Below are 27,678 nucleotides of genomic sequence, written 5' to 3'. Positions count from 1 at the left end.
AGCGTGGTATGGGCTATTACCTCTCAGGGTCTGGTTGTTCTGACGTGCTTTTGGGATGGAGGCTGGGCTTGGTACCGGGCAGCGTCCGAACACCGTGGCCACCAGCCTTGATTTTGCTGAGATCATAGCAGCAGGAGTAAGAAGATTGTTCTTGCCACAAAGGTCGATAAGCTGATAATGATTATACATCTGTATTGGTAAAAGTGAAGTAAACTACATAGCAATATGCCCACGAATGCCACGCCCCAATCCAAACCATGCTATATAGAGTGGACAAACAGACAAACCAGCACCAACGCCACAAACAACGTAAGTTAGAGAAAAAAAAAAAAAAAAACAGGCTAAACCTGCGACAGAACCTCCTCAACAACTCCCTGCAAAAGCTTAAGCTCATGGAATTTCGCCACGCTCTCTAGCACGCGCAACCTCTTCTCAATATCACCCCGATTCATCGTCTCCACCCAGCTTCCACTGCACGAGCAGTGCTCCATAAACTCACTAACCTTCAGAGTGCTACACTTCGAGCACTTGAGGTCCTGCGTCTGCCAGGCAATGACCATTCCCCAGACCTGACCAATGAGCATCTCTTCCTGTGCAAGACGATCATACTCCGTCTGACAGAAAGGACAGCGCCACGGTCTCGCCACAGCGCTCGAAGTGTTCCCATCAGTTCCACTCCCAGGCTCTGGAAGGACGTCTTCGTCGCGGCAGAGGTCCAGATCGCGGATTAGACAGCAGGCGGCGCACGTGAGTTCAGGAATCTTAAGGCTATTGCCGGGGTTCTCGAAGCGGCCTTCTTTGCTAAACTCGCGGACTTCGAAGAGGGCGAGGAGCTCACGGCGAAGAAGGCGAGTCTCGAGTGTTGTTGTCTTCGATAGACTGAGGACTTGCATGAGGAGTTTAACAAGTTCGAGGGCCGGGTTGCGCTTCTTCTCATTCGGGTTGGTCAAAACGCCGGGGAGGACGGGGAAGGTGTAGTCGGATGCGAGCTCGGGGTGCAAGAGCTCTTCGCGCTGTCGGCGGATCAGGCCCGATATTTGCTTTTTCAGGGGCTTGGAGAAGCGCTCTGCGAGGGCCGCTGATAGCTCGGCGTTTTCTTCGCCGGCCGGAGTTGTAAGGGGAATCTGTGTCGGGCGTGGAGTGGACGAGTCGTCAATCTCTGGACGTTTGAAGCCGTGCATGAGTTCGAGGTACTCCACGACCCATTCGTGGAAGATGGTCTGCATCGGTGTTGGGAGGAATCGACTGAGCTGCCAATGCATGACGGTTTCCAACGGCTGCTCCTCCGTCTCAACGACTTCCTGGCATCCCTTGCCACCGTAGTTGTACTCGTCGTACCAGACGAGATAGTCCCAATATTCCTTGATGTCGAGGTCGATGAAGTGAAACGAAGGGTTGCCTCGAATCGACTTCAGCACATACTGACTGTACGCGTAAGCGTTCGCGACCTCCGTCTTCGAAGTCTGAAGCAAGAGACGAGTCGGACTAGCGAAAACAACATTTGAGCCTACGCGCCTGAATTCAGCCATAAGTTGCTGGAAGGATTTTCTTGACAGCATTCGCACGTATTGGTGCAACGACCGATCGTAAAGGCATGAAGCAGGACTCTCCACCCATCGGATAAGATGCTGCACCATGATGTCGGCCATGTTACTCCCTTGACAGGCTTCCGACCACCAGTGCTTCACCATTTCACGTAGCACAACTGCACCGGCAGATGCGAAAGCCTTCTCAGAGTAGAGAACCCCAGAGCCGCTACCTTCGGCGGATGGCTCGGAGGGAGCCAGCAGTGAGTCGGCTCCTTCCATCTCATTAATAATTGAGGAGGTGAGGATGGTGTTGATGGCTAGATTGCGAACTTCAAGCTCAACACAGACGGTGGTATACGAGCCTGGAACATTGACAGATGGCATAGGAACTCTTTCAAGCGGACCGGTAATGTCATCCTTCTCGTACCCTGCGTGGTCCGGTCTTGCGCCTGAAGACCACCACAAAACGACGTTGTTTTGCTGGAGTCGCCTGGCATATGAGATATCAATCAGGAACCGCGGATCATCACTCTCGAGATTGCAAAGCGGGACATCGCCGTATCGAGAGAGTAATGTGAGGTGTTGGATCCACGACGAAAGGTACAGGTAGTGCGTCACAAGCCTCCGGGCAATAAAAGACTGCCAGCCCAAGGGCGGGAGGCTCATATCCGAGACTTCTGGCTTCACTGGTAAAATGGGGTATTCCTTTAGTATCGCGATGTCATGGCAGAGACGGTTCCTTTGCTGCGATTGTATGATCATAATTGCGGGCATAGTCTCGTCGCTCCGGAGCTTCTTGATCAGGTCACCAACTTCCAAGTATGCTTTTCTTCTTGTCGTGATCTGGGTAGTTCTGAAGTGGATTTTGTCTTGGTACTCGAATGCTCCTTCAGCCTGGTCACCCGACTGGTCTTGCTTCTTGCGGGTAAGAAGCTCGGAGTAGATCTTGTCGACGTTGGGTAGACCTTGAACATCCCTAGCACGGTTGAGGATGACAATGTGCGCTTCGCTCTTCGTGCTCGAGAAGATAGCAAATATTTGCTTGTCACCAGAGGAAACATGGTACAGGAAATGGTATGCCAGAGGCGAATCTTGAAGGTACGTTTGCTCCCCGGTTGTACGGCACAAGGTCGAGAGGTTAAAACCGCGGTCAAGTCCCTCACCAAGCCCACCTCGCTGGTCTTCGTCAAATGTACAAATGCTGCCAAGCTTCAGGACCGCTCGGAGATTCAAGGGGATGTTTCTCTCATAAACACCCTCAACACTCGGGTGTTGCAAGAGGGTGTCAATCTTGTCTGATTCTCGTAGGAAAGTCTCTTCGGATAAAGTAAGCTTGAACAAGTGGACTGAGGGGTGCCCGTTCGGTAATATATGATTGACCTTCTCGACCTCACATTCCGGTACATCGACTTCAGGAAGCGAGTCTTGCTTCAGGTTGATGTATACAGTTCGTGGCACCTTGACTGTAAGAGCATGGATCTTGCGGTCGATCAGAACGAACGCCTTCACAATTCCAGGCCGAGCCGTTCCAGCCAGCTGCAGCACTTGCCATGTACTAATATACAGCATCTCAGCTTGGTTTCTGAATAGGTGGCTCAGTGAGTCCCCTCCGGCATTCGCCCGTTCACCAAAGAGTTGTCTGCGGCGAAGTCGAGCTTGCTTTTGAATCTTCCATTTTTGCTTCTGATACTTTAAGAAACCAACGTAGTCATCGTTAATAGACGGCATCTTCGCCGGGAGGCTGGCGAATGGGTCAAGCGATGTCTTAGGTTGACTCTCGGGATGCTTTCGCTTCCCTTGCAGCTTATTCGGAGACGATGACTTGAGTTTCTCCATTGAGCTTGCCATTGCTTCGTCAAGGTTGTCGGCATGCTGGACACGATGATCAAGGACGTTGGCTGAGATGTCCGCCAATGGGTTCTTCTCGGTCTTTCCGAACATGTCAGTCATCTTCACCTGCTTGAACTTGTCATCCTGCCTGTTGATCCTCCGCTGAAGCCAGTCAGGGTGGGCAACCCTAGGAACCGGGTTACGGATCTTCTGCAGGGCGGCTGGAATAGTGATAAGCTTCTGCACGACAGACCCCAGACGCTCGAGGTAATAATCCCAGTCAATGACGCTGCGAGGATCCATATCACCAGGGTCTTCTTTAAGCCATTTCCGCAGGAAGTGGCGCTTGATGCTCTCTTCAGCAGAGAATATAGTAACTGGGATAGCTCGTTCCGTAACAGGCGTGTTCCTCGGCCTCGCTGAGATGATGTATTTACAGTTGAGACCTTTATCCTTGACCATCTGCTCTCCCAAGAACTCCGCGAGACGCCGGGCGGTCGTGATAGAAGTCGATTTCTGGTTACCATATTCCTCGAGAGTCTTGGTCATGCTTCGGTTCTCGGAAATAAGCTCGATAAGTTCCTCGTCAGCCAGCGTTGATCCATGCTCATACAGGACGTCCAGCCATCGGTCAGCCACACGAGCCACTGCAGCATAAGTCTCAGCAAGCGTTGAACCTTCAAGGAAGAATTTGAAGATTTGCGTCTGGAAGATCTTGATAAGTTTAAGCTCTCCACGTCGCTTGACCTCGAAACCTTTCAATTCTGCCAGAGAACCATCGTCGTTGAACACAGCATAACGCTTCTTCAAGTTCTTGTCCTCTTCCTTCGATGTAGGTAAAATCATAGCTCTGTACGGACCGTCGACTTCGAAGAAGATAGAATTTTCGCTGTGCGTCTCATACTTGAATGTGGCCGGGTTGGCAAGAGCCTGGTACTGGTGATTCGTGTAGCTCCCGTGGACGAGATGATTCAACATGACACAAGGGTACGAGATGCCCAGCTTCTTGCCGTTCTTCAGAGTGAATGAGAAGTTCTCCGGGAAGGTTCCAGGAAGCATACACCAGATACCGTCCGTGTCAAGCTCAAGTGGTCGTCCAATTCGTTCAACAAGCTCTCTCGCCATCTGGATAATACGAGCACCAGTCAAACAAGTGACACCTGCCATCTCCATGGAGTACCATCGAGACCCCTTTCGCATGACATAACCGTAGAAACTGTTCAGGATGACCTTGTGGGCAAGCTGCAAAGAGTCGTAAAGGACGATCATCTTCTTCGCTTCGTCCACCTCGCTAGCAGGGGCACCCGACGACTTTAGGGAATCGGTCTTGCCCTTCCACACCTTCTGCTTTCCCTTGAAGTCGTATCGTCGGTCACGGAAGTCACGCACGGTATCAACATAGAAGGGGTTTTCTCGCTGGCAAATGATGGCTTCGCGTACCATCGTCTTGTTGTCGTGGATTTTGTGATAGATCTTTTTACTGTAGTCTTGTAGTCGCTTTTTAACGATGGCCGCCTGTTCGTCCGCACTCATCTCAGTGAACGCGCGCATTGGGGCCTTCTTCGTTCGGCCGGGGAAGCGCTCGTTTTGGACAGCCTGCCGAATCATGTTGTATTCGTCGCGCTTAGCTGGTAAGAACTCACCACGCCAGGCCCACGGTAAGCGTCGATCACATGTCTTTCCAGGGCGATTGAAGTCGCATGCAGCGCAGTTCGATTCTTGGATGAGGGAGTCAGGTTGAAGCCGGTTCGTGATCATAATATTCGGATACATAGAAGCGACATCCAAGTGGTAGATGAAAGGCACTTCATTTCTTTGGGGGTTCTCCTTGAGATCAATGAGGAGCTTGGAAATTTGGCCTTTGACTTCGTCATAGTTGGTAACGTCGTCAAGTGACTTTTTCTCTTCCACCTCGATACTGAACTTGAGGGCCGCGTCGAGATCCCGCAGTAGCTCGCCCACCGCGGTTGGGTCGACATTGAATGGGACCGGGATGTCACTTCTGAACACTCCAGCCTCGATACTTTCCACGTGCCCACCGACGTAGGTCTCAGACTCAAGCAAGTGCCCTTCATAAAAGGCTTCAGGAGGGTCCTTGTGCTTGTTCGGCAAGACGATGTTGCCCTTGTATGCTTGCACCATCAACAGCATCTCGCAGAGCGTTCCGGTACCTTTGCGCAACGTATCATCGGGGTTGAGAGGGAGAATGGTGCAGAGGGAGAAGATAAAAGGGTGGATGTATTTCATGTAGAGGTAGTATGTTGCGACGGCATCGGAAACGGAGTACTCGGCCAGTGTCTGTGGACGTTCGCTCGCATAAGGTGTCATGAGTTCTGGATCAAGTTCGTCTGGGTCATAGCCGAGCTTTGCGACTGTAACTGCCTTCAAACCACGAGAACCTTGCGGGAGATAACTATCACGGTTGACCCATGCGAAACAATCCATGTGAGCACAGTGGTCGCTGACATAGATGTCTTCGCTGTTCTTCCGGAATCCGATCTCCTTGTACATGTCGATACCCAGGACGCTTGCCCTAGCTTCGACGAAAGGCCAATCGAAAAAGTCACCGTTATATGTGGCAATGACCGTCGGTTTCGCTGCCTGTATGTGCTCGAAGAATCGCTCGAGGACCGCACGCTCGTTTGGCTCGTTGAAGATCATAAACGGACCGCTGTATTCGGGCTTGGGCGTGTATTCGAAGTCTCCAATGTCCTCCGATACTATTTCTCGGTTTGTAATGAGAAATCCCTGGCCATCAATCATGTACGAAACCATCATGATCTGGTCAATCACGGAATCGGGGAACTTGAGCGGCAGCTTTGTAGTCTCAATATCGAAGGCGAGGACAACTGGGTCCGCTCTGGTCAGTCGTTCCTCCAAGCAAGTCAATTCAATAACGCCGTGCTTCGCCTCTACCGTGTACCATTTTCCTATCCGGATATCTTGCGCACTGTCAGTAATGTTGCTGTATGTAGCTCGGACCAAATATACCTTTATCAATCGCCACTCTAACATGGTATGGGACGTCATACTCCCGAATATCAAGTATAAAATCACTCGCATTAGTTGTGCCATTAGTTCGTGTCTCATTAATTAGTTCGTCGTCAAAGAGATCAAATCCCGCGTTTGCGCTGCGTCAAGTCAGCCATGGTCTCAGGTCGGGTACTGCATAACCAACCTCGAAATCTCTACATAAGTGTCCATCATATTGACATTTTTTCTGTTTTTTTCTGCCAGCGGTAACAGCGTCCTGCGCACCTCAAGCAAGTGGCTCACACTGGCAAAGCTCAACTGAAGAAATGTCCTCCGATGCCCAAGTAGATGATTTGGCAGCTTGAGATCTTCCTTCTCCACCCTCTTAATCTTCTTTATAAGTCCCTCATACATTCTCCGGCAGTACTCCTCAACCTCTGCCTCGCGGCCCGTCTTAACCGCAATAAGAAAGTACGGGTCATATTCCACCGTCGCCTTGAAGCTCCCACCGTCGTCCTCGAGGAAATAGTAGTCCACGCCGGCGCGGCCCCCAGGGACATTCGGGTCCTCTATTGACGTGCTGTGCATGTTTATAAGCCATCCTGCTCTCTTTTCGCCGGCCTCGAACCGCGGGAAACCCAGCGTCTCGTCGATGCTGTTTGCCAGCCGGATCGCCTCGAATTTCTCATCTTGGGATGTGGCTTCTGAGGATCGGAGAGAGGAGAATTCGACGGTCTTCGTTTTCCGTGGGTTGAATGAGGCGGCGCCGGACCGGAACTTGGTATTGTTGCCATACTTGCTTGGTTTTCGTGAAGGCATTGCGACACGCCCCGGCAGTTGGGTTTACTGCAGTTATGAGAAGGAGAGTTGGTGGAACATCGAACGCGATGGGTAGATAAAACCGGTATTCGTATGAAGGTCTTGCTTTTGGACCAGAGAATTATGACTTGAGGTGTTTCGCCCGAAAGATGGGTATTCAAGATCCAATGGGTCTCGATTTGGCCCGTCGGAGCATGCAGAAACCCATCAAAGGGCTCCGCGGACCGACGCGTTGCTACGCGCTTTACTATACGCGTGCCATTTGATTGGTCGAGGTAACGTGACCGCCGGAAGAACCACCTGCTTGTGGACGGTCGACAGCTGTCCGGAGAAACAATAGACCGCGATATCATGATTGTTTCCGCAGAGTAGCAGTACTCGATTGGTTTTCCTTGATCAGCAGCACAATTCAAAATGGCAGACGATACACGGGACATCCGCACCTTCAAGGCAGAGAAGAATATGTCCGATACGGCGGACGATACTTCCCCGGCGCAGAAACCAAAGTATGAACGATCGCAATCACAAGTCGGAAAATTATGGGAAGCCTTTGGCAACCCGGAGGAGCAAGTGAACATGTTGCCGAATGCAATTGGGAAGAAAGCGAACGACGTCTCTATGATGGAAGCAGTGAAAACGTTACCAATGCACACTACGACAACTTTCTACAAAACCGGGTGCGCGCGCGACTCATTACTATACGGCATTGGCGCTGGGTTCGGAATCGGCGGAGTGAGGGGCATTCTGGGAGGTAAATATACCTGAAGGACACAACCAGATGCACTGTATCTGACTTGAACCTGCATAGGAATGCGCTCGATATGGTCCGCGTGCAACTGGGCAGTTGGTGTCTTCGCCGTTACATCTCTTGGATTACACGAATTCTGCCGACACCGACGGAGACAGGAACTAGATGGAATGAAGCAAGCTGTGGAAATGATGGCACAGTTGAAAATGAAGAAGCAACGAGAGAAGGAAGAACAGGTTGCGGAGGCCGCTCGCCTGGCGGAAGAGGAAAAGAAACGCAAGAGTTGGACGAATCCCTCCAACTACAAGTTTTGGTAGAGGTTTCGCACATTCTGGAGTGACGGAGTCTGGCTCCATTCTGTATATTACGTTGGGATGTACTTTTAATGTATATAAAACGCCGTTCTGCCCAAGTAATTGTTCATGAGCCCGCTCACGTCCCGATGAACCCAAGTAACGCCGTCGTTGTTCGCCATTGTCGCTCCATCATAAATATGCAATCATGCCGTATAGAACGAGAGAAATACCGATATCAAATCCAATTTCAGAGGGAGGTCACACGTCGAATTTGACCCTCTTTTGTATAGCACCTGACTGAACTGTCCGCAACTTATCCAAATCATTGCCGACTCGTCGTTCTCTGCGCTTTTCGCGCGCTTCTCTTGCTTCTCGATTTCTCCATTCCGAAACTTGCTTTTGTCGTTTCTGGGACCTAGCCCATGCAATTGCTGCAGTGGGCTTGAAACCTATACCGTTGATGCCGTAGCCATCGTCGTCTGGATCCGTCGCATTGTGACCGGTGATTTCAGAGTCGTTCCAGGTGAGTAGATCTTCGCCCGTATTATCAGAGGGTGGCGGCGACTTGCTTGACTTGCGCGGTCTCGGAGAAGTGGGAACTTTTCTCTTTCGAGGACTTGCACTGGTTTGTCTCGACCGCTTCACGGGTGTTTCTGGGATTTCGAGCTGCGGCCGAGCGTCGGCAGCTGGAGCTGAGGTGGAAGGGGCATTGGCCTCTTGTGGGGGAGAATAGCACTCTGTTGCAGGGAAAGTCACCGATTCGGGCATGTCATGAGAGGCATTGAGGCCATGGGTGTCGGATGGCTTTGAAAAACTGTTTGTCTGCCAGAACGGAAGAAGTGATGTTTGGTGGAGACTGCGATCGGGAAGCTGGTGGAAATCGCCCCGTATTGCCAGCTCACCTAGGCGACCGGCCACCACGGCTCGAGGACTATAATTTCCATGGTCTTCCCAGTCTCGGACTCTGGCTTCTTGGGGGCTAACAACGGATTGAGATGACTCGGGTGAGGAAGATCGATTGAAGCCATTTAGAGCTTCAGATGGCTCTCGAAACTGAGAATTGATCTGTAAAGATAACTGCGATGCCATCATCGCCGCGGGGTGAGACTGGTGAGGAGGGGCATCGACGATGATAAGGCCGCCTATTTGAGCGCAGCTTCACCTCCTGCGATCGTCGAGCTGCAGTGTTCACAAAGACATCCTTAGACGGTATCATGCAAGGAGGATGCAAAGCGTTGCCGCATTGTCAGGGCAGCGGGAGAAAGGAAGCCACAGCAACGTGAGTCGTTTGTCCACTTGGAGGCCGGTACTAGATGAGGGGATGGCCACTTATCCGGCCGGAAGGTTCCAGGCCACTGCGTAAGACAAAGCTAGAAGATGATTCAAGAGTGATATTCTGTAGCTAAAACCAAGTTTTGAAAGGCGCAAGCCTTAGATCGCATAATTTACAGAATAAGGTCCATCAGATCATGAAGGAGAAAACTGAAACAGACAATGTAGAAACCACAGTAAAGCGAATAAAGCAACCGTACAACGCCGCGAAAAGACGCCCTCCCATCCCAAGAAATAGTGGGTTTAGGCCTTCTTCTTCTTCTTGGATGGCTCAGCATCACTGTCGTGCTTCCGCTTCTTTTTTTCTGACTCGCCGACATCCGACTTGCGCTTCTTCTTCTTCTCTTCCTTCTCGCCCTTGTCCTTCTTCTCCTTTTTCTTTTCCTTCTTCTCCTTCTTTTCCTTCTTCTCGTCAACGTCCTTCATCTCGGCGTCACTGTCGTCGCCATCAACATCCATGCCAGCCAGGACAGCATCCATGGCGTTTTTCTGGTAACAATTAGTTTCGTGCTTTCTTTCATTAGATAGTAGACGGTAAACATACCATGGCAACCTCGTTCTTGGTGGGGGGAGCACCAGAGGCATAGAACTCGAGACGCTCCTCAACCTGCTTCTTGAGAGCATCACCATACTTCGTCGTGGGCTCTTCGCTGAAGTTGTCGATTCTGGAAGCAATAGAACACTTGTTGGCCAAGAAACGGGAGATACGACCCTTGTTCTTGGGGCCAGCGCGGCCAATGAAAGACGAGTGGTACAGAAGACCGTACTTGGGGGTGTTACCCTTGGTCTTCAGGGCTCTGAAGAGGGCCTTCTCGGCACCCAAGATCTGCACAGTAGAAGCAGGGTACTTGGAGAGGTTGGTCAAGCTTCCGGCGTGCGAAATGAGACGGGCACCAACGATGTCTCCGATCAGAGCAGCAAGGTTGGGAGCGACGACGTTCATCTTGGAAACGAGGTAAGCGTGGAGGGACTTGCGGTACTTGGAAAGGCTGACGACGCGCGAGGCGAAGGAGATGACGTTCTCCATGTCGGACTCTGAGATGTCCTGACCCATACTGCGCTTCGCAGCATCGATGATGCTCTGAGCAACACCCTCGTCATCCTCAACAAGAGCAGCAATGTCGTGAAGGCTCTCGTCAGTCAAGGTCTTCTTGTCCTTAATGGAGAGAGCGAGTTGAGCGTAGCGTTGGTTGTCAGACACGATCTTAATGAGTTCAGGGAAGTGCCAGGAGTACCACTCGCGCACACGCATGGAGAAAGTGTTGATGGCCTTGTCGAGCTGGTCGAGGATAGCGATAGCCTGGATAATGTGGTTGTCGTCGCGCTGAACGGAGAACTTAACCTTGGCGCGCGAGTAGGCGTGACCAAGACCGAGTTGAGCAGTATCCATATCACCCTCACGGAGCTGCTTCAACAACTTGCTAGCATGCAGTCTGACTCCACGGAGCATGTCCTGAACGACCTCGCTGGTGTCACCGGTTTCGCAGTCGACGAAAGAGAAAGCCGACTTGATGCTGGTGGCCAAGTTCCTATCGGCGAGACCCAGGGTAATGTTTTTCTTCTTGCTTGGCTTGGGAAGATTCATTTCGAGGAAAGAAATGAGAGTCTCAGAGGCGACACCTTCGGAGATATCGTTGATTTCGCTCAGGGCCTGCTTGTTGTTCCTATATTCGGTCAGTCGCGGATCGCACAGAGCTTGAAGGCCTAAAAGCGTACTCGAAGGGCAAGAAGCTGGAAAGCTGGACCATCTTGCCAAACTTAGCCAGATCGTCAACACCTTCCTGAACCTCCTTCAGGCTGTGTCCCACGGTGTCGCCTTTGTGAGCGACCTTGAAAAGCGAGTAACCCATAGGGCCCTCGAAGAGAATGAAGTCGGCCATTGCTAAAGTGGGCTATATCCTGCAGTACTAGATAACAAGTACTATCGGAATCAATTAATCGAATCCCCCTTCGACGTTGGCGGAACAATGGGGCTGTAGACCTGCTGTCGACTGGCGTGGGAATGGACAAAAGCAGATTTGCAGAGTCGAACCGTCGGAGCTCTTTTTTTTTCAACCGGCGCTAGTCTGATCCCGAGTGTGGGCTTTTTGCCAAAACCACGCGCTCACCGCTCGACGGGAAACCACCACTACGGGGTGTGCGGCTACACTTTTGCGGCAGCACCAGGTCCCTTTTCTTTTGATTCTCGTTCCTTGCTTGTGATCTTATCTTTGATATATCTGCCTTTGTTTATTTAATCCGCAGATATGTCGGCAACACAGCTGCTGAACCCTAAGGCGGAGTCGAGAGTATGGAGAAATGCCCCTCAGTGAACTGTGCAGAGACTAAATTGTGTATAGCGGAGAGCGGAGGCCCTGAAGGTCAACATCAGCGCTGGTGAGGGTCTCCAAGATGTACTGAAGTCTAACTTGGGTCCCTCCGGAACCCTGAAGATGTACGTTTGAGCTTGGATGTTTTTTGTCAGTGCTGAGCTAATTATCTCTAGGTTGGTGGATGGAGCTGGTGGTGTATGAATCCCTGAGCCATTGGAAGAAACATTACCTGACGAAGCTACGAACAGATAAAATTGACAAAGGATGGAAATGTTTTGCTTCGTGAAATGGTAAGTTGATACTAAAGTCGCAAACCTTTTGGACATAGAGCTAACAATAGCAGCAAATCCAAAACCCCACTGCCGTAAGACCTTCCCTCCTTCGACGACCTCTCCTATATTGACAATACAAGGTTATGATCGCTCGTGCTGCTACCGCCCAAGATGATATCACAGGTGATGGAACGACGTCGGTTGTTTTGTTGGTTGGTGAACTCCTGAGACAGGCGGACCGTCACATCTCCGAAGGACTTCACCCGCGAGTTATCACGGACGGCTACGAGATTGCTAAGAACGAGGCTCTGAAGGTGAGGATCGGGAACTTATCAGCGGCCAATACAAAGCTAATGGATATGTGGGCAGTTCCTCGACCGGTTCAAGATTGAGCGTGCGATTGACCGCGAACTTCTCCTTTCCGTCGCCCGCACGTCGCTTAGCACAAAGTTGAACAGCGCCCTCGCCGAGAAACTCACTCCCGATATCGTTGATGCCGTTCTCGCTATCCACCGGGCTCCTGAGAAGCCCGATCTGCACATGGTTGAAATCATGACCATGCAACATCGCAGCTCTTCCGATACACAGCTCATCCGCGGTCTAGCCCTCGACCACGGTGCTCGTCACCCCGACATGCCGAAGCGTGTTGAGAACGCCTTCATCCTTACGCTCAACGTCAGTCTTGAGTACGAGAAGTCCGAAATCAACTCAGGATTCTACTACTCCTCAGCCGAGCAGAGAGATAAGCTCGTGGAGAGCGAGCGCAAGTTCGTGGATGCCAAGCTACAGAAGATTGTGGAACTGAAGAAGGCGGTTTGCGGTGACGATCCCAAGAAAGGCTTCGTTGTCATCAACCAGAAGGGTATTGACCCTCTGAGCTTGGACGTCCTGGTGAAGAACGGCATTATGGCTCTTCGCCGCGCTAAGCGGAGAAACATGGAGCGTCTCCAGCTGATCTGCGGCGGTATTGCCCAGAACTCCGTGGAAGACCTCACCCCCGACGTCCTTGGATGGGCCGGTCTCGTCTACGAGCACCAGCTCGGAGAAGAGAAGTACACATTCGTTGAAGAAGTCAAGGACCCCAAGTCCGTCACCATCCTCATCAAGGGACCCAACGGCCACACCATCGCACAAGTCAAGGACGCCGTCCGCGATGGTCTCCGCTCAGTCTACAACACCATCGTCGACGGATGCGTTATCCCCGGCGCCGGTGCCTTCCAAGTCGCCTGCCACGCACACCTTACATCCGATGAATTCCGCAAATCCGTCAAGGGCAAGGCCCGCTGGGGTGTGGAGGCATTCGCCGACGCCCTCCTCATCATACCCAAGACCCTCGCCGATAATTCGGGCCACGACATCCAGGACTCCCTCGCTGTTCTCCAGGAAGAGCGCGCAGACGGCAACATTGTCGGTCTGGACCTCAACACGGGTGACCCCATGGACCCCGTGCAGCAGGGTGTGTTTGACTCCTTCCGCGTCCTGAGGAACTGCATCGCTTCTAGTTCGGGTATTGCCTCTAACTTACTTCTCTGCGATGAGCTTCTTAAGGCTAGGCAGATGGGTAAGCAGGGTGGACCTGGTGGTATGGAATGAGGGGTTTGAAGCACGGATACAAAATATAGATGCAAAATCATACCTTCGGGAGTGGGAGTTGTTCAAAACAGCTTCTGCCTAAAATGTATTGAATAGTGGTACATATGACCATGAATTTTATTTTCAGATAATGATTGCTGTTGCCTATGTCTAGAGGGTCTCGGCCAGGTTTATGCCATGATTCTATCCGCACTTCGTATCCGTAGCGCCTACAACGCCAACAAAGAGGTTTCTAATCATTAAGGTGCCTATTCATGTGGAGTAATAGTAAAGGTCACTCATCATCGTCACTATCGGGTATCTCCATATCACTATCCCCAACAGGCTGCGAATGCCCTTGCAAAAACCCTTCTGCCCTGACCGGGTCCCGTATACTGGTCTTGTGATCTTTGGCCCAGTCCAGAACCTTCGAGCGCCGAACAACAACAGGGACAGGCTCGCCATCCGCCTGAGCCCCTCTGCGCGTCTTCGAAGGAGACGGTGGTTCGATGGCGCCCAGGCCTCGGAGGGCGGTAATGACATCTTCCGTTAGCATCCCCGTCGCCAATCCGATTTCTTGAACGGTCATGAATTCGTGCGGATGCTTCTTGCGGCCTTTAGCGGGGGTAGGCTTCTGGGCTGATGCCTTGTTCTTGGCGTTTGCGTTGGAAGAGTCATGCAAGATGAGATGGCGCGCCATCCGCTCCTCCCAGAACCGGCTATAGCTTCTGCCTCCCATGTCACTGAGCGGCTTCTCTGGGCCGCCGATTAGGCTGCTATCGCGCTCCCAGCCGCTGATTTTATAGCTCACTCCCATTAACAATTTGCCTAGTTGCTTGTGCTGGTATGGTGGAAAGACGAGGATGCAAGCTAGGTTATTCGCGTCCCAGGAGAGTTTCTCCTTTGAGAAGAACCCGAGAATATGGTGTGTTTCGTTGGCGTCATTGTCATCGGTGAACACGAGGATATAGTAGAGGAACGAGACGACGTCAAAGAACACAGATTTGTGGTCGAGGAACAATTTCGCGAAAAGCGATAGGTTCTGCCCGAAGAGTTTATTGTCCGCGCCGTCGACTTCCCACACGGAGTACCCGCCGTGGTCGTAAACTTTTGTTCCGGGGGGCGTTGCTCGGTGCGGGCAGAGGCTGGCGTGCCTTGCATGTGTATCTATATCGCATGCATATCGGAAGCACCACCGGCAGACGTAGAGGGTATCGGTGTCTTTGCTGACTAGTTCCTCGGGGTAGATGGACTGGTACCAGGTTTGGAAGCGCAGGTTGCCGAGAACGATGTGTTGGACGTTGCGGGTCAACGGTTGTTGCGCTTGAGGGGATTCAGTGGCCATCGGGCATACAGTCGAGCTGCAGTAAGTTTTGCGACTGGTGTTTACGCGGGTTCGAGTGTCGTACGTCCGCGAAATGATATGAAAACGCGCGGGGAGGAAGGGCGCTGAGACGGGGCCATTGGCGGGTGCTCCTATAGAGATGCCACAGTTGAATACGTGGATCGGGTCGGCTTAAGCTGCCATCGTTTGTCGCTCCCAATCTTTAAGATAGTTCTGGTCGCAGCAGTCGCGGTGCAGTAGTGGCCGAGACCGCGGCTGCTTTGCCGTTGAGGATCACGTGCCTTTGCGTTGCTCAGTCTGTGAGGGAACCGGACGGGAGCCTTCTATGGCCAGGAAGGCTCAAGAGTCCCAAAAACACCTCGGACTCAAGATGCGAAAGACTGCATGACGAGTTGGCCACCACATGCTTACACTGCAGAGCTCGACCACGAGCTTCCAGGCATCGAGAATCGCAACATCAAAAGATACAAGCGCATCGGAGATCAGTTGATCCACCAGCGGCTACTAAATACGCGGGGTACGCTTCCTCGTGGTTGGCCACCAGAGCTTCACCAGGCCCTTCTATCAATCCAAGCTTTTGAGAGCTGCGACTGGATACGCACGTTATCTTGTTGCCTGCAACCCCCTCAGTCGGTTTTTCCTGTCCTACAGAGCTGACAGTCTGACCCGGCGGTGTTGTTTGCCTCTGTGAACTGCGAACAGCTTTGATAGGTTCTCCTGGCTCCCGTGAGATACCATACCCAGGCAGGCAGCAGTTATCGTTTCGCCCAGCGCCACCCTCACTTCTCTCCTCTTCCAACTCGTACATAAGCTTACCTTCATCCATATTTTCCCCCGATCTCTCCTTTCATCATCCCGGTAGTGCTGTTCATCAAGCTTGCTCGAGATAGCTTCGAATCTGTCACATTCCTTGTCTTCGACGGCCAGCTCTCGGTCCAAGTGGGCCCGCCATATCAGCTATGCTTCGGCCTTTCCTGATAAGGGACCTCCATGAGGATACCCAACTGCACGACATCATCGAAGACACTGCTTCTGATCTGTACAATGCAACCGACGTGAGCGTTGGCCCTCAGAGACGTCATGGACTTGTACAGTTGGCTGCTTCAGACTACGATGAAATCGCCTACACCAATCCTCAGGCTCGGCTAACCTATCTAGATGAGGATGATGGAGACCTCATCACGGTACGTCCTTCCTGCAAATACTTTCTCTCTTTCGTATCTCTAATGAATTATAGATCGGTTCTTCTTTCGAGCTTGCTCAACGTCTCGACGAGCCGCCTCCACAAACCACCGATACCGAGTTCCCTTCGACGATACATCTGTTCGACATTCGCCGCCGACAATCTATAACAGATCTCTGGAAGAGATTTGAACACAGAGAACATGAAACAGTTCCTGAGCTCGCGGATACAGATGTCGCTATGGACGACCTCGATACGCGTTCGACGACATTGGAAGCTGATGCCAGTAGCGAGCAGAAGTCGCCCGTGGTGACTGAACAGACGAATACAACTAAGGACGAGAGTTCCGCATCTTTCCTCTCTGCGTTTGAGGCGGAGATGGTCAAATTGATGAACCAGCCTCAGCCTTCAGAAAGTAACCCTGAGGGTGCCTCGTCTTCCAGAACAACCGAAACTGACTCCACCCCCAACTTACCCCGGGAGACGGCTGAGGCTTTTGCTTCTGCTCTGCAAAGTCTCATGGAAGTGGCAGAAGCCATAAGATCCGGAGTGAAGGCCAAAATACCAGAGCTCGAGAGACATCTTGACAGCGCCAGGAGATCTTTGCCAAGCGATATTACAGACTCCATGCGTAGCGCCTTCCAGGCCGTTGAAGCGCAAGTCAGGGCCATGGCATCGTCCCTTAATGGTATCCCAGAGAATATCAGACGAGAGGCTGGGCCAACGAACGCCCGTCTCTTCTCAGAGCTTCCTACACCAGACACTGTCTGGGACGGTTTGCGCGAAATAAGCTTACAGCTTGGTGGTATGGGGCAAACACTGCTCGATACTCTATATGATTCCAGTCGGGGTGCCTTTCCAGCACAGTACCAGAACCCTTTCTTCAATTTCCCCAACTTTGCCGAGCCAAGCAACCAGTCAGCAACCATACCAAGCGATGTAGGAAATCCTTCGAGTTCACACCATGGCTCAGCAGCAGGGTCGGCGGCAAACGAGAACAATCCTTTGTCTAATGTGCCGGAGAACCACCCAAAAGCTGTCCCCGATTTCGATCAAGGTTCCTCAGAGTCCGGTTCGAGGCCTCAGCAACACTCTTTCTACGAGCAGTTTCCGTACAGGCCACCCCATCAGCATCCGCATGTCCCGAGGTATCTGCCTACACCTCATTGGTCGGGGCATCCGTTCAATCATCCTGCCGCTCCATCTGCACCACCTTTATTTACCTATCCTTGTGCTAGCCCTTCTTCCCGGATACGCCACCCACCTCCTGCAGCTCCCACGCCGCATGATTTTTCGGGTCCATCTCGGACCCTATTCATTGGCAATGTCGGATTCGAAGTGACTGAAAAAATGGTCAAGGACGTTTTTGCATCTAAAGGCCTAAATGTCGAGGTCAAACTTCCTCGAGACTCGAGAACCATGAAGCATGCAGGCTTTGGCTATGTCACCTTTTCAGCTGGTGTCGAAGCTTCCCTTGCGCTCGACAATCTACAGGGAGCCACCATTGATGGACATCGTATCAACCTCGAAACTACTGACCATACACCCGTCTCCTTTATCCTCCAAGAGCCTGCGGGGCAAGATCCCGCGATGTTGGCTAGTGCTCCTCAGACCTCGGGGGTCATTCGTCGTGACGCTAACGATGACACTTTGGCTTCTGCGCCTGACAGCGCTGGCCCGAAGCCAACTGGTGAAAAGGTGTATGATCAGATGGTTGCCACAGCAGAGGCCCGATTCCCACCCGTCTCTCAACTTGAGGCGCGCCTTGCAGCTAAAGAGCAACATCGGCTAGCTCGCACCGAGACTCGAAATGTGCCCCAAGCAGATGAAACTTTACAGCCTCGCGAGGAGAGCGCTACCTCGTCGCACATCCCTGGGTCTTTCCCACAAGATGAGCAAGACGCTTCTTCTACCACGGCTAGGGAGCCTGTGCGAAGGCGCTCTCGGCGTGGACCTATTCAAACCCGATCTGGAGAGGGCGAAACTCAGCCAGAGTTGCCTGAGTATTCGTCCATACACCATCCGGGGTTCCCTCCGCTTATGGTTCACCCTCGCCATCTTCACCGCGCAGAAACCACGAGAATGCCAGATAATCGCCGATCGTTTGATCCTTTCGAGCCCTCGCCCGGCCTGAGGCGTCGGGCCACTGAGCGTTACTCTCTTCGACATGGTCCACATATGGGACCTATGGGACCTCGCCATCGAGCTTCGTTTGATCATCTTTCACAGCCCGCTCCCGAGCAGCCACTGCATGTGACGACGCTGAGCGCACATGAAGAAGAGCCAGACAACCTCATTGCCAGAAGAGAAGCCAAGAAACAAATCCTAAATCAGCGGAAGCAGGATGCTTTGGATGAGTGTGTCGCCAGATTAATGGATATGGGATTCGGAACTGAAGAAGACGGTGGCACCCAGCGACTGTCAATCTACGCCGCCGCAACTAATGGCGATCTTTTCGAGGCAATCAGCATGATTGAGGAGGAGCGCGAGGCGTACAACTTGCGGAAATAGTGCCTATCTCTTCCATTCCTGTTTTCTCTCGTTATAATCTACCACCTTCCTGTACTGGTTACATGGCGTAATGGGTGGACTAACATTAGGTTAATATGTCTTGGGAATTTGAAAATGAATCACCCCTCAAATACTATTGAATGGTCCGCTTCCAGTAAACGTATCTAAGCCCCGCTGAGGGTGAGAAATGAGGTAGATAGTCACTGTGGGGTTTACATACCTAAATACTTCGGAGATCAGTCTTCGGAGCCCATGATATATTGTAGTCAACTACCTACGGATCAATTGGTTTTTGTTCGGCCACAGTTAGCTCTAGTATACAGATATTAAATATCATATATTGACCTCACCATAATAGACTTGTCTACCTAAGAGGCTAAGATTGGCCTCCCTTATGCCTTGGCCCTTGACTTACGCTTCTCTCGTGGAGCTATTCGGTCTACTTCTTAGGGCTGATACACACCTGGAGCCCTCAGAACATGAGTCTGAGCATCGGTCACCAAGGTACGGAGTACTCTAGGGCTGCTTCGACGCAATACAGGCGTTCTGGGCCGTCGCATCAAGAGACAGGCTCACCGCGCAAACCTCAGTCTGGTTTCGCTTTGAGCTTTTCTCCGGTTCTCGGGTTCTGATATGATCATTATCGAGCTGTTCCGGCCCATTGCTGATTCTCTTGCGATCCCGCTCCGGAAGCTTGTTAGCTGAGACGTGCTGAATCTCGCTCCCACAAGGAAGCTCGGGTGAACGAGATGATGTGAGAGAGGATTCGCTTTCGAGGTAAGCCGTGTGTCACTCGCGACCGTATCATGCACTTGCCGTGCTTCGGGACTGGAATTAGGTTAATCTTTTCATTATTAGTTATAGCACAAAGAGATCGTGGTTGAATGTAGGTTACAGCAAGCTGTGCGAAGGCGTCTGTTTGTGCAACCTCACCACGGCGTAAGCTGAGGCTCCTGGCAATCCATAAGTTCAATAGTTGATTCGAATCAGCAGACAGGGGACGGAGTTCTCAGCAATGCCTGCCGTCAAGTCTGAAGATGAAGCATGTTCATGCCATTACCGCCCGTTAGATGCGTATCAGTCCAACCATGAGCCCCGTCACATTGACTCGGGCCCGTTGACTCGGGGTCATACAGGTTGCAATGAGGCTGTCGCATAATATTGACAACTCACATATGATGAGCTGCAGGATTGGCGAAGAAGATGAGAGCTTCCTCTAGTAAGCCAGGGTGTTTCCTTCCCGAAGTGGTTAATACTCAACACTAAAGGCGATTGGCGAGTCAGGGTAGAGCCGAGCGGCATCGGGAGGAAGAGGTGTCAAAATCCTTATTTGCAGGGTTGCATACAGAATGTAATTGCTGCCGCTGCCGCTGCGAATCATGGGATTTGCTGCTTTATGACATGTTGTTCATAGGAGAATTGATCCTTTGCTGTCGACGCCATGCTGCACAATTCCTCATCGACCCCAGAGGTTGGAGTCGACTACTCCCCTGCCTTAGTGGGCAGACGGCGTCTCATCCATTGAAAAGGTGAAACCGGCTGGTCGGAAGAGCAAGATCCACATCGTTTCAAGAGGGCTTATCGTCATTCTAGTCTGCGACTCTGCGCCCGGCCCTGAATATTCTGTCCAATCTGCGAGATTATCTTGTCGAGCTGGCACGCTTGGCCAAAACGGCCTGCTTCTTTTTGTCTGGACAAAAAACCAACAGAGGTGACAGACCTATTGGGCGTTCTAGGGCAGAAGGTTACTTTGGTTGGAGAGCGGGCGGGAGCACTCTGACACATCACCGCGGGATGAGACTGGGCGACCCTTGATTACGAAGGGCAAAAAAGAGGATTCGCTCCACCTTTGGAAACTGTTGACGACTCGACAACAGGAAGAACTTCGTTCCTCAACATTATTTATTGCCGGATTTCTGTTCGATCTTCACGAGGAAATAACGTCTAAGCGAGAACGTAGGATTCGCACCCCGGAGTAGGGCAAACAAGTCTCTTGGTCGCTTGAGTCCGAAAATAGACACTTTCGGCAGCAAATTGTCTGCGAAAGTCGATAATCGATATATCCAATGCGCGATGAAACGGCAAGCTCTGTCCTACAACCAAGTAAGCAAGACGTCTGCCGATCGGTCCATGCGAGATGCGCCGAGACTGCTCCGTCAACCTCGTGGCTTTTGCGTTCCTCGGCCAATCCGGCCATGGGTTCGAAATAGACCCGGTTCTTGAATCTCAACATGTGGAAGCGCATATGCTCTGTGCATCGATCGGGACTCCTTAATATGAGACGCGAAATCAACGAACCGAAAAAAGATTAAGGCCTGATGAAGCTCTTTGGCTCATACGACGTGGGTGGGGTTATCTAGGGAGAACCCAACGTTAGGAACCAGGAAGCTCAAATTATTGTGAGGATTATGGGGAATTTGGGGATCCAACGATGGAGTACTTACCGTTCGTCCCGTCATGCAGGCAGGAAACAGGGATGCGCATGGATTACCAGCCGCCAGCCAGGCTTCGCCGCGGCCTCTTGGATAGCCGGGATTGGGTATTTTGAGTGAGGAAAGAAGTGCGAGATGCCGAAAGTCAAGCACCTCCTCATCTTCGTCAGGATCTCGACTCGCGTGGTGAACCGTGAGTCAGGAAAAGTGGCCCTGAGGAAAGGGAACCAGAGATGCAATTCATCAAGAGCAGCGACGGTGGATAGAAGATCCCAGAGCCGAACCATTCATGGGGCCCGAGCTAACCCCGAAGCAGTCGACCAGTTGCTTGGGGGATTGTCTACCCGTCGGGGCTAAGACAGGCTAAGTTAGGCTAACTGTCTAGCTGCACGGACTAGACAAAGTAGCTCCCTCCATGCGCTCTCTGACTCTCTTTTGCTCGGTCACTTTAGCCACTCTGCCGGGCGTTGTTGGCTGGTTCCTGGACCTTTCTTCTTCTTTATTCTGTACTTCCTTGTTTGGTTTTAGCCTTTGATTATTATTTGCCTTTCCCTAGCTCACAGTAGTCCCGGCTGTCCCAAAGCTCCTAGTGCTCCGTGCTTACACCAGTCCTGGCCTTCAATCTCCCCCCTCCTCCGATCGGACGCATCAATATAACTAACGAATTGCGCGCCGCTCTCACACGCTCCATTCTTATTCTTGCTTCCTGCAGCGAATCTTCGACGCTTCATTCTAGAACCTGTCCCTCCTTCCGCCTTTTGCGTCCTTCACTCATTCGATCGCTGTCGCCTGGAGAGATGAACCTCTCTTCTCCCCTACACTGAGCTTACAGTATCCTTGTCCCTTCTCAGCGTGCACTTTGCTCCCGAGCAGGCCATCAGAACGGCGATTTATCTCCCGACGAAACTGGAAACCTAGCGCTGGACCTGGTTGTCCCCGAAAAATCGTTTCGATACGCAGTGTTTATTCGTTCAAATTCACGGCAAGACCTCATTACCTCCGAACGAGAATACCTCGATCCCATTTGAATCGACCGTTTACCGTTGCTTATCCTTCAATCCGTCGCGACTGCTACACTTCGCTGTCTACGTTGAATTGAGAACGCAGTACCGTGTCTATCTCAAGCTGAAGCTCCATTGACTTTGTCTGGTGGTAAACAAGAAACCTGCCTGGGCGGTCGTTCTGCTTTGTTCACCAGCTTGGAGGTCGTTTCCCGTATTAGCGCTCGAGACCAGATTGGGGTTTCCCACTTATCTCTTTGTTCTTTGATTGGTAGGTACTCTCTTTTTTGTATCCTTTGACCTTGTGCTATTGAAGGTAATCATTGGATCGATCGGCGGTGGGTTCAATCGACCCGTCTGTTCACATTTGGGAGCAGCTCGGAGATGTCGCCGACTCCGCTTGGACGACCGGTTTTTACCTGCTGTTGAATTATACCTGGATCTGGTAACTGACAGTATTATTGTCAAACAGACCGCGCTTCAAAACCGCTCTTACCAGCTGCGCTTAGCTATACACAATGGGTTGCATGAGCTCAAAACCCGCCGACGGGGCGGATGACAGAGAAGCTGTTCAGCGAAATGCCAGAATAGAGAAGAGCCTAAAGAATGACAAGAAAGTGATGGATAGGACAATCAAGATTTTGTTGCTGGGTGAGTATATTTCGACCTGAAAAGTTCCATATGCAGTGCTTACTGATTGATTTCAGGTGCTGGTGAATCAGGAAAATCGACCATCATCAAGCAAATGCGCATTATTCATTCAGGAGGATTTCCCGAAGACGAACGTCGGCAAACGCGAGCGGTTATATATTCAAATGTTGTGGTTGCTTTCAAAGTTCTCCTGGAAATTATGCGCACCGAAAATATCAGTTTTGAACGTGACGCTACTAAGGTTAGTCTACCTAGTGCTATATGAGGTTCGTTGCTAACACTATGACAGCCCCTGGCGGCTTTCATAGACAACCTGGAACCAGACGTGGGTGTTGAGGAGGCATTCTCCGATCTCAAAGTTCGCGATGCAATGACCGAAATGTGGGATGATGGAGGTGTTCAAAAGGCCGTCTCCAAGGGACACGAGTTTGCTCTTCACGACAACTTGAATTAGTGAGTTTTAGGGTGGATATCGCACACGACGCCTTTACTGATTGTTGTAGCTTTTTCAACTCCCTCGAACGTATTTTCGAGTCTGGCTGGCTTCCGGACAACCAAGATATGTTACAGGCACGTTTGCGGACAACGGGTATCACCGAAACACTTTTTGAGCTCGGCCAAATGAACTTCAGAATGATGGATGTTGGAGGTCAACGATCCGAGCGTAAGAAGTGGATACACTGCTTCGAGGGTGTGCAATGCTTGCTCTTTATGGTTGCATTGTCTGGATACGACCAATGCCTGGTTGAAGACCAAAATGCTGTAAGTGTTCATATCGCCTCTGCTTAGCCGACTTGACCTAACCACTCCCTCAGAACCAAATGCACGAAGCGATGATGCTTTTCGAGTCTTTGGTGAACGGTGAATGGTTCAAACGAAAACCAATCATCTTGTTCCTGAACAAGATCGATCTGTTCAAGGACAAGCTCGAGATATCCCCCATTTCCAAGCACTTCCCCGATTACAGCGATTCAAATACCGACTTCGATGCTGCCGCCAAATACTTTGCCGATCGCTTCCGAGGTATCAACCGAGTTCCTGACCGAGAAATCTATATTCACTACACCAATGCCACGGATACAACATTATTGAAGGCTACCATGGACTCAGTACAGGATATGATTATCCAGAAGAATCTCCACACCCTCATACTATGAGCTACACTTGAAATGACTGGACTCGATGGCCATGATTTCGCATTATACTCCTCTTGCATTTACACCTCTTGCGTTCTGTTCTTTATATACGCTTATTGCATTTTTTTTTTCCCACGCGGCAAAAGCCAACTCTGCTTGATAACTCTCCATTTCCTCAATTCAGCGATGGGCTCACTTCCTATATAATGCCGATTGATACCATTTTGTCTCAGTTGTTTGCCAAAGCTGTCAGATCTCTCACGAATTTTCTTTGCTTTCCTTCTCTGCCGAAAGCTGCATTGTGCTGTCATTTGGCGCTCTCTTCTCCTGCTAATATGTGCCCCCGCTGAGGCGATTCCATGATCTGTCCCGCCGCTTTTTGTCTCAACAGAATCACGAATTGACTTTCGCCTTGGATATGAAGATTTGAGGGGACATCACGACCGCGACCCAGTTTGGGATCGGATCTTATGTGCTGAGATACCATTTGTGCATTCCTATATCAGTCTGTATTCTAGCTACATTAATACATGGTTCAAATATTTCAGTACTCGTAGTTTGTCGGTGCCCGCTTGGTAGGGGTGGGCTGATACGGCAATGTTGTAGCCTCAGGCACCAACATCGGGACTTACCTAATCCGTTCCGCATGATCGGCTGTCAAGCTGGATTTCGCCTCATGACCGGCTTTGTCCTCTGCCTCGAACAGTCTCATACTCGACCCCTAAAGATGCTGTCCTCCTCGTTACGCAGGGCGGCATGGGTGCCAGTAGCGCCAGTCACTGGTGTCTGCCGCCTAACTACCCAGGGCCTCGCTACCGCGACTACGGGAATCGTCCGTCAACGCCGCTATTCTTCGTCATCCTCCAAGCCGGTCGACGCTTCGTCCCAGACGCCTGCGAAGGAAGTCGGTTCCGGAGCCAAGCGTGAGGGCAAATCCTCGAAGCGCCGCGGAAAGGATGGTAAGGGCAACAATGGTCGCAACGGCCCCAAGTCTAGCCAGCCCAACGCTTTCTCCAACCTACCCAGTGTGCCTTCGACGCAACACTTGCAGCCGCATGGTATGTCTAAATCTAGAATCAGAGGAGTCTCAGGAAATTAACAAACTGTCTGTCGATTAGATGTTCAGCTTGCATCATTTTTCTCCATTCACCGACCCATCTCCGTCTCCACGACCGTTCCTTCGCCCTCCACCCCCGAAGCGTTCGACTCGATATTCACAAAGCAAGCCCCGAAGAATGCCGCGGACGATGTGATCTTTACCCTCTCCTCCGCCGTAAACACGATGGAGAACGCCGCGCACCACTTCGCCGAGACTGACGGTCCCATGAACGCCTTTGAGGCCGAAGCCAACCAGCTCGACAGCCTCGACATGTCTGAACTCAAGGCCTCCGTGGAGGAAATGACGAAGCGTCTTCGCCCGTTCAACCCTCCACCACCTCCAACTCCCTACGTCGCTGCCGCCGAAGGCGAACAGCAGCAGGCGCAGGAAACTTCAAGCTACTCCACCGTCTTGACGATCCAAGAATCTACCCTTTCCGACGGTAGCAAGACCTACGAGGCCCACACCACCCCGTTCGTCCAGGCTCGAAGCATGGAAGCCTTCAGTGCTGATGAATCCGAGGTCGTCATTGACACCCCCTCGAACTCGCAAACCACCTATATCGAGCGCCTCCGGAACAACGGAACAATGCAGGCGCTTAGCACCCGGAGACGGCGCGTGCGCAAGATGAAGAACCACAAGTTCAAGAAGCTGCTGCGTCGGACACGGACGCTGAGACGGAAGCTCGACAAGGCCTAGTCGCAATCTTTGTATTTACTGCGAGGGTCTTCTGTACTTGCTTTCCTACTCTGTTTCTGTTTCTTCATCCGATCGCATTCTCCCTACTACGTACAACTCCTCCATCTCCACATATCGCAGTTTGGCTTTCCTACCTTACTCTATCAATAGAACGCTTTATCTTATTCTGGTGTCTTTGGCTAGTTTCACGAGTTTCGTACTTTTGTCTCTGGACCTATTGCATATTTTACGGAGAATGCACGTATCTTTAGACAGGTGATCGAAACATATCTTGGACGTAGTACTCCGTACAAGCAAAAATTTTCCGGTGACAGGCATGGCTCACATGCTATCTTATCAATCAGTAAATGACCTCTACGCGTCGAAGGCTTTAAGGCTTTACAGATTACGGTCATGTCAAATACATCTACAGATCCAAGCCATAAATATTTCGACAGAAATCATAGATAGAAAAGATAGCATGCATAAGACTGACTATAACTAGGAAGAACTCAACAAAAACACATTCAAATCACACGAGCTTTGAGTATCAAAACTCGGTTTTCTAGGATCACAGCAACAGTAGCAAGCAACTCCCATAAAATACAGTTTCCGCAAATCATGCATAATGTATCTACGAATACCTCCCGATCTCTGGTCTAGCCTGCAGCGTATGCGGGCTAGTGAGATGGAATTATAGTTGTCAGGTGTAGAAATCCAACGGTTCCTCCATCCTTCTCCAAAACAGATGGTGCATGCCTGGGAGGTAGACCCTCCAAGCTCAGCGCAATCGACATGTCATACAAAATACGTTCAAGTGTCCGAGCCTAGATGACTAGATGCTCCGTAGACGATATTCATCAGCTGGCACACGAATTCCGCCCGTCAGCTGGTGACTCGGTGAGTAGTCGAAAACAGCATCTAGCACTGAGCGTCGAGGGTGGCACGGGAGTTCATCAGAAGGGCAACAATGAGACCGTAAAGACCTGGGGAAAATAGAGGTTAAGCACAATCTAAGAACGTCAAGTGATGCACTACTCACCCAAGACTTCAGCGAAAATAAGAATAAGAATCATGCCGACGTAGAGTCTGGGCTGCTGAGCTGTTCCGCGGACACCAGCGTCTCCGACGATACCGATGGCAAAACTGTTGACCGTTAGTTCTGTAATGAACCTGATAGTCAGTAGGTAACATACCCAGCAGCCAAACCGGCAAGACCGACGGCAAGACCAGCTCCAAGCTGTACAAGCGATGTGTAGAGAGGCACAGACTGCTTCAAGTTGTTCGCGACAAGGACCGAAACGACCAAACCGTAGATACCAATGATACCAGCCATGACGACGGGGACAATGTCTAAGGCTCGTAAGCATTACGCTTCAGGAGACTCGCGGGGAAACACACTCTTGACGATCAGGTCGGGGCGGAGAACACCCATGGAGCAAACACCGACACCAGCCTTAGCGGTACCATAGGCGGCACCGAAGCAGGTGAAGACGATGGCTGAAGTGCAGCCAAGGGAGCCGAAGAACGGCTGAAAAGAGTATCAGTTATCGTGTTCGAGCAAGTGATTCAACTCTCGGGCTGACGGGGACCGATTGCTCGGAGCCGGTACGGGCGTCTGGGGAGGGTATCTAGTTACTCACCGCATAAACGGGGCTATAAACATAGAAGTCAGTAAATGTTTATGCAGGATACACATATCAACTGTCGTATGAAAGACGACTGCTGTAGCAGAGCGAAAAGGAGTAGCTTTGTGATGATTACGTACCAGAGCTCAGTGGCCATCTTGACGGTGGGACGAAGCCGGAGGAAACAGAAAAAGCTTGAAGACGATGAGAACGATCGAGAGGGAGAGAGATAAAGCACGTAACCGCTGCAGCGATGTCGATGCGACGATGATCTGAAGCTCGACGATGTAAGTCGGAACTGGAGGTTGGAGGCGAACACGCTGGTTGCTTC

The 27,678-nt window shown here is 51.3% G+C and overlaps 10 protein-coding genes across 10 annotated transcripts; 5 read left to right on the top strand and 5 right to left on the bottom strand.

Annotated features, from left to right (window-relative positions):
* Nucleotides 1-341: 341 nt before the first annotated feature.
* Nucleotides 342-7,151, bottom strand: BDV14DRAFT_202892 (DNA polymerase epsilon catalytic subunit POL2; the record flags this gene model as incomplete). The annotated part of the gene is made up of 3 exons (XM_073774150.1): nucleotides 342-6,301; nucleotides 6,351-6,490; nucleotides 6,538-7,151. 3 exons carry the CDS (start codon nucleotides 7,149-7,151, stop codon nucleotides 342-344), a joined length of 6,714 nt encoding a protein of 2,237 aa, XP_073625359.1.
* Nucleotides 7,152-7,501: 350 nt separating this feature from the next.
* BDV14DRAFT_107633 (COX20 family protein) lies at nucleotides 7,502-8,335 on the top strand. The gene is made up of 2 exons (XM_073765626.1): nucleotides 7,502-7,902; nucleotides 7,960-8,335. The coding sequence occupies exons 1-2, from the start codon at nucleotides 7,566-7,568 to the stop codon at nucleotides 8,214-8,216; spliced, it is 594 nt and encodes a 197-aa protein (XP_073625358.1). The 5' UTR covers nucleotides 7,502-7,565; the 3' UTR covers nucleotides 8,217-8,335.
* Nucleotides 8,336-8,453: 118 nt separating this feature from the next.
* Nucleotides 8,454-9,284, bottom strand: BDV14DRAFT_202890 (uncharacterized protein; the record flags this gene model as incomplete). Its single annotated transcript, XM_073774149.1, has 1 exon — nucleotides 8,454-9,284. One exon carries the CDS (start codon nucleotides 9,282-9,284, stop codon nucleotides 8,454-8,456), a length of 831 nt encoding a protein of 276 aa, XP_073625357.1.
* Nucleotides 9,285-9,549: 265 nt separating this feature from the next.
* Nucleotides 9,550-11,559, bottom strand: sik1 (snoRNP complex protein NOP56). The gene is made up of 3 exons (XM_073769607.1): nucleotides 11,244-11,559; nucleotides 10,072-11,191; nucleotides 9,550-10,016 (listed from the first exon to the last, which is right to left on the bottom strand). Exons 1-3 carry the CDS (start codon nucleotides 11,405-11,407, stop codon nucleotides 9,771-9,773), a joined length of 1,530 nt encoding a protein of 509 aa, XP_073625356.1. The 5' UTR covers nucleotides 11,408-11,559; the 3' UTR covers nucleotides 9,550-9,770.
* Nucleotides 11,560-11,607: 48 nt separating this feature from the next.
* Nucleotides 11,608-13,849, top strand: BDV14DRAFT_178535 (chaperonin-containing T-complex subunit CCT6). The gene is made up of 7 exons (XM_073769606.1): nucleotides 11,608-11,815; nucleotides 11,867-11,961; nucleotides 12,013-12,034; nucleotides 12,088-12,129; nucleotides 12,183-12,203; nucleotides 12,252-12,425; nucleotides 12,481-13,849. The coding sequence occupies exons 1-7, from the start codon at nucleotides 11,774-11,776 to the stop codon at nucleotides 13,702-13,704; spliced, it is 1,620 nt and encodes a 539-aa protein (XP_073625355.1). The 5' UTR covers nucleotides 11,608-11,773; the 3' UTR covers nucleotides 13,705-13,849.
* Nucleotides 13,842-15,257, bottom strand: BDV14DRAFT_107607 (putative histone acetyltransferase (MysT1)). The gene has a single exon (XM_073765625.1). The coding sequence runs from the start codon at nucleotides 15,026-15,028 to the stop codon at nucleotides 13,979-13,981; it is 1,050 nt and encodes a 349-aa protein (XP_073625354.1). The 5' UTR covers nucleotides 15,029-15,257; the 3' UTR covers nucleotides 13,842-13,978.
* A 579-nt stretch (nucleotides 15,258-15,836) lies between these two features.
* On the top strand, nucleotides 15,837-18,848 carry BDV14DRAFT_107573 (uncharacterized protein). Its single transcript, XM_073765624.1, has 2 exons — nucleotides 15,837-16,212; nucleotides 16,266-18,848. The coding sequence occupies exons 1-2, from the start codon at nucleotides 15,988-15,990 to the stop codon at nucleotides 18,720-18,722; spliced, it is 2,682 nt and encodes an 893-aa protein (XP_073625353.1). The 5' UTR covers nucleotides 15,837-15,987; the 3' UTR covers nucleotides 18,723-18,848.
* Nucleotides 18,849-22,581: 3,733 nt separating this feature from the next.
* Nucleotides 22,582-24,476, top strand: BDV14DRAFT_178530 (guanine nucleotide-binding protein subunit alpha). Its single transcript, XM_073769605.1, has 5 exons — nucleotides 22,582-22,806; nucleotides 22,863-23,047; nucleotides 23,096-23,259; nucleotides 23,310-23,568; nucleotides 23,622-24,476. The coding sequence occupies exons 1-5, from the start codon at nucleotides 22,674-22,676 to the stop codon at nucleotides 23,961-23,963; spliced, it is 1,083 nt and encodes a 360-aa protein (XP_073625352.1). The 5' UTR covers nucleotides 22,582-22,673; the 3' UTR covers nucleotides 23,964-24,476.
* A 161-nt stretch (nucleotides 24,477-24,637) lies between these two features.
* BDV14DRAFT_178528 (mitochondrial 37S ribosomal protein mS38) lies at nucleotides 24,638-26,161 on the top strand. The gene is made up of 2 exons (XM_073769604.1): nucleotides 24,638-25,000; nucleotides 25,061-26,161. The coding sequence occupies exons 1-2, from the start codon at nucleotides 24,670-24,672 to the stop codon at nucleotides 25,738-25,740; spliced, it is 1,011 nt and encodes a 336-aa protein (XP_073625351.1). The 5' UTR covers nucleotides 24,638-24,669; the 3' UTR covers nucleotides 25,741-26,161.
* A 24-nt stretch (nucleotides 26,162-26,185) lies between these two features.
* Nucleotides 26,186-27,643, bottom strand: BDV14DRAFT_178523 (H(+)-transporting V0 sector ATPase subunit c). The gene is made up of 6 exons (XM_073769603.1): nucleotides 27,488-27,643; nucleotides 27,363-27,375; nucleotides 27,121-27,250; nucleotides 26,916-27,072; nucleotides 26,762-26,865; nucleotides 26,186-26,705 (listed from the first exon to the last, which is right to left on the bottom strand). Exons 1-6 carry the CDS (start codon nucleotides 27,502-27,504, stop codon nucleotides 26,641-26,643), a joined length of 486 nt encoding a protein of 161 aa, XP_073625350.1. The 5' UTR covers nucleotides 27,505-27,643; the 3' UTR covers nucleotides 26,186-26,640.
* Nucleotides 27,644-27,678: the final 35 nt, after the last annotated feature.

This window comes from Aspergillus stella-maris (genome assembly GCF_047715825.1).
Source record: "Aspergillus stella-maris strain CBS 113639 unplaced genomic scaffold BDV14scaffold_52, whole genome shotgun sequence".
In the NCBI taxonomy this organism is placed as follows: domain Eukaryota; kingdom Fungi; phylum Ascomycota; class Eurotiomycetes; order Eurotiales; family Aspergillaceae; genus Aspergillus; species Aspergillus stella-maris.
This window is presented reverse-complemented; position numbering and strand designations above follow the sequence as displayed.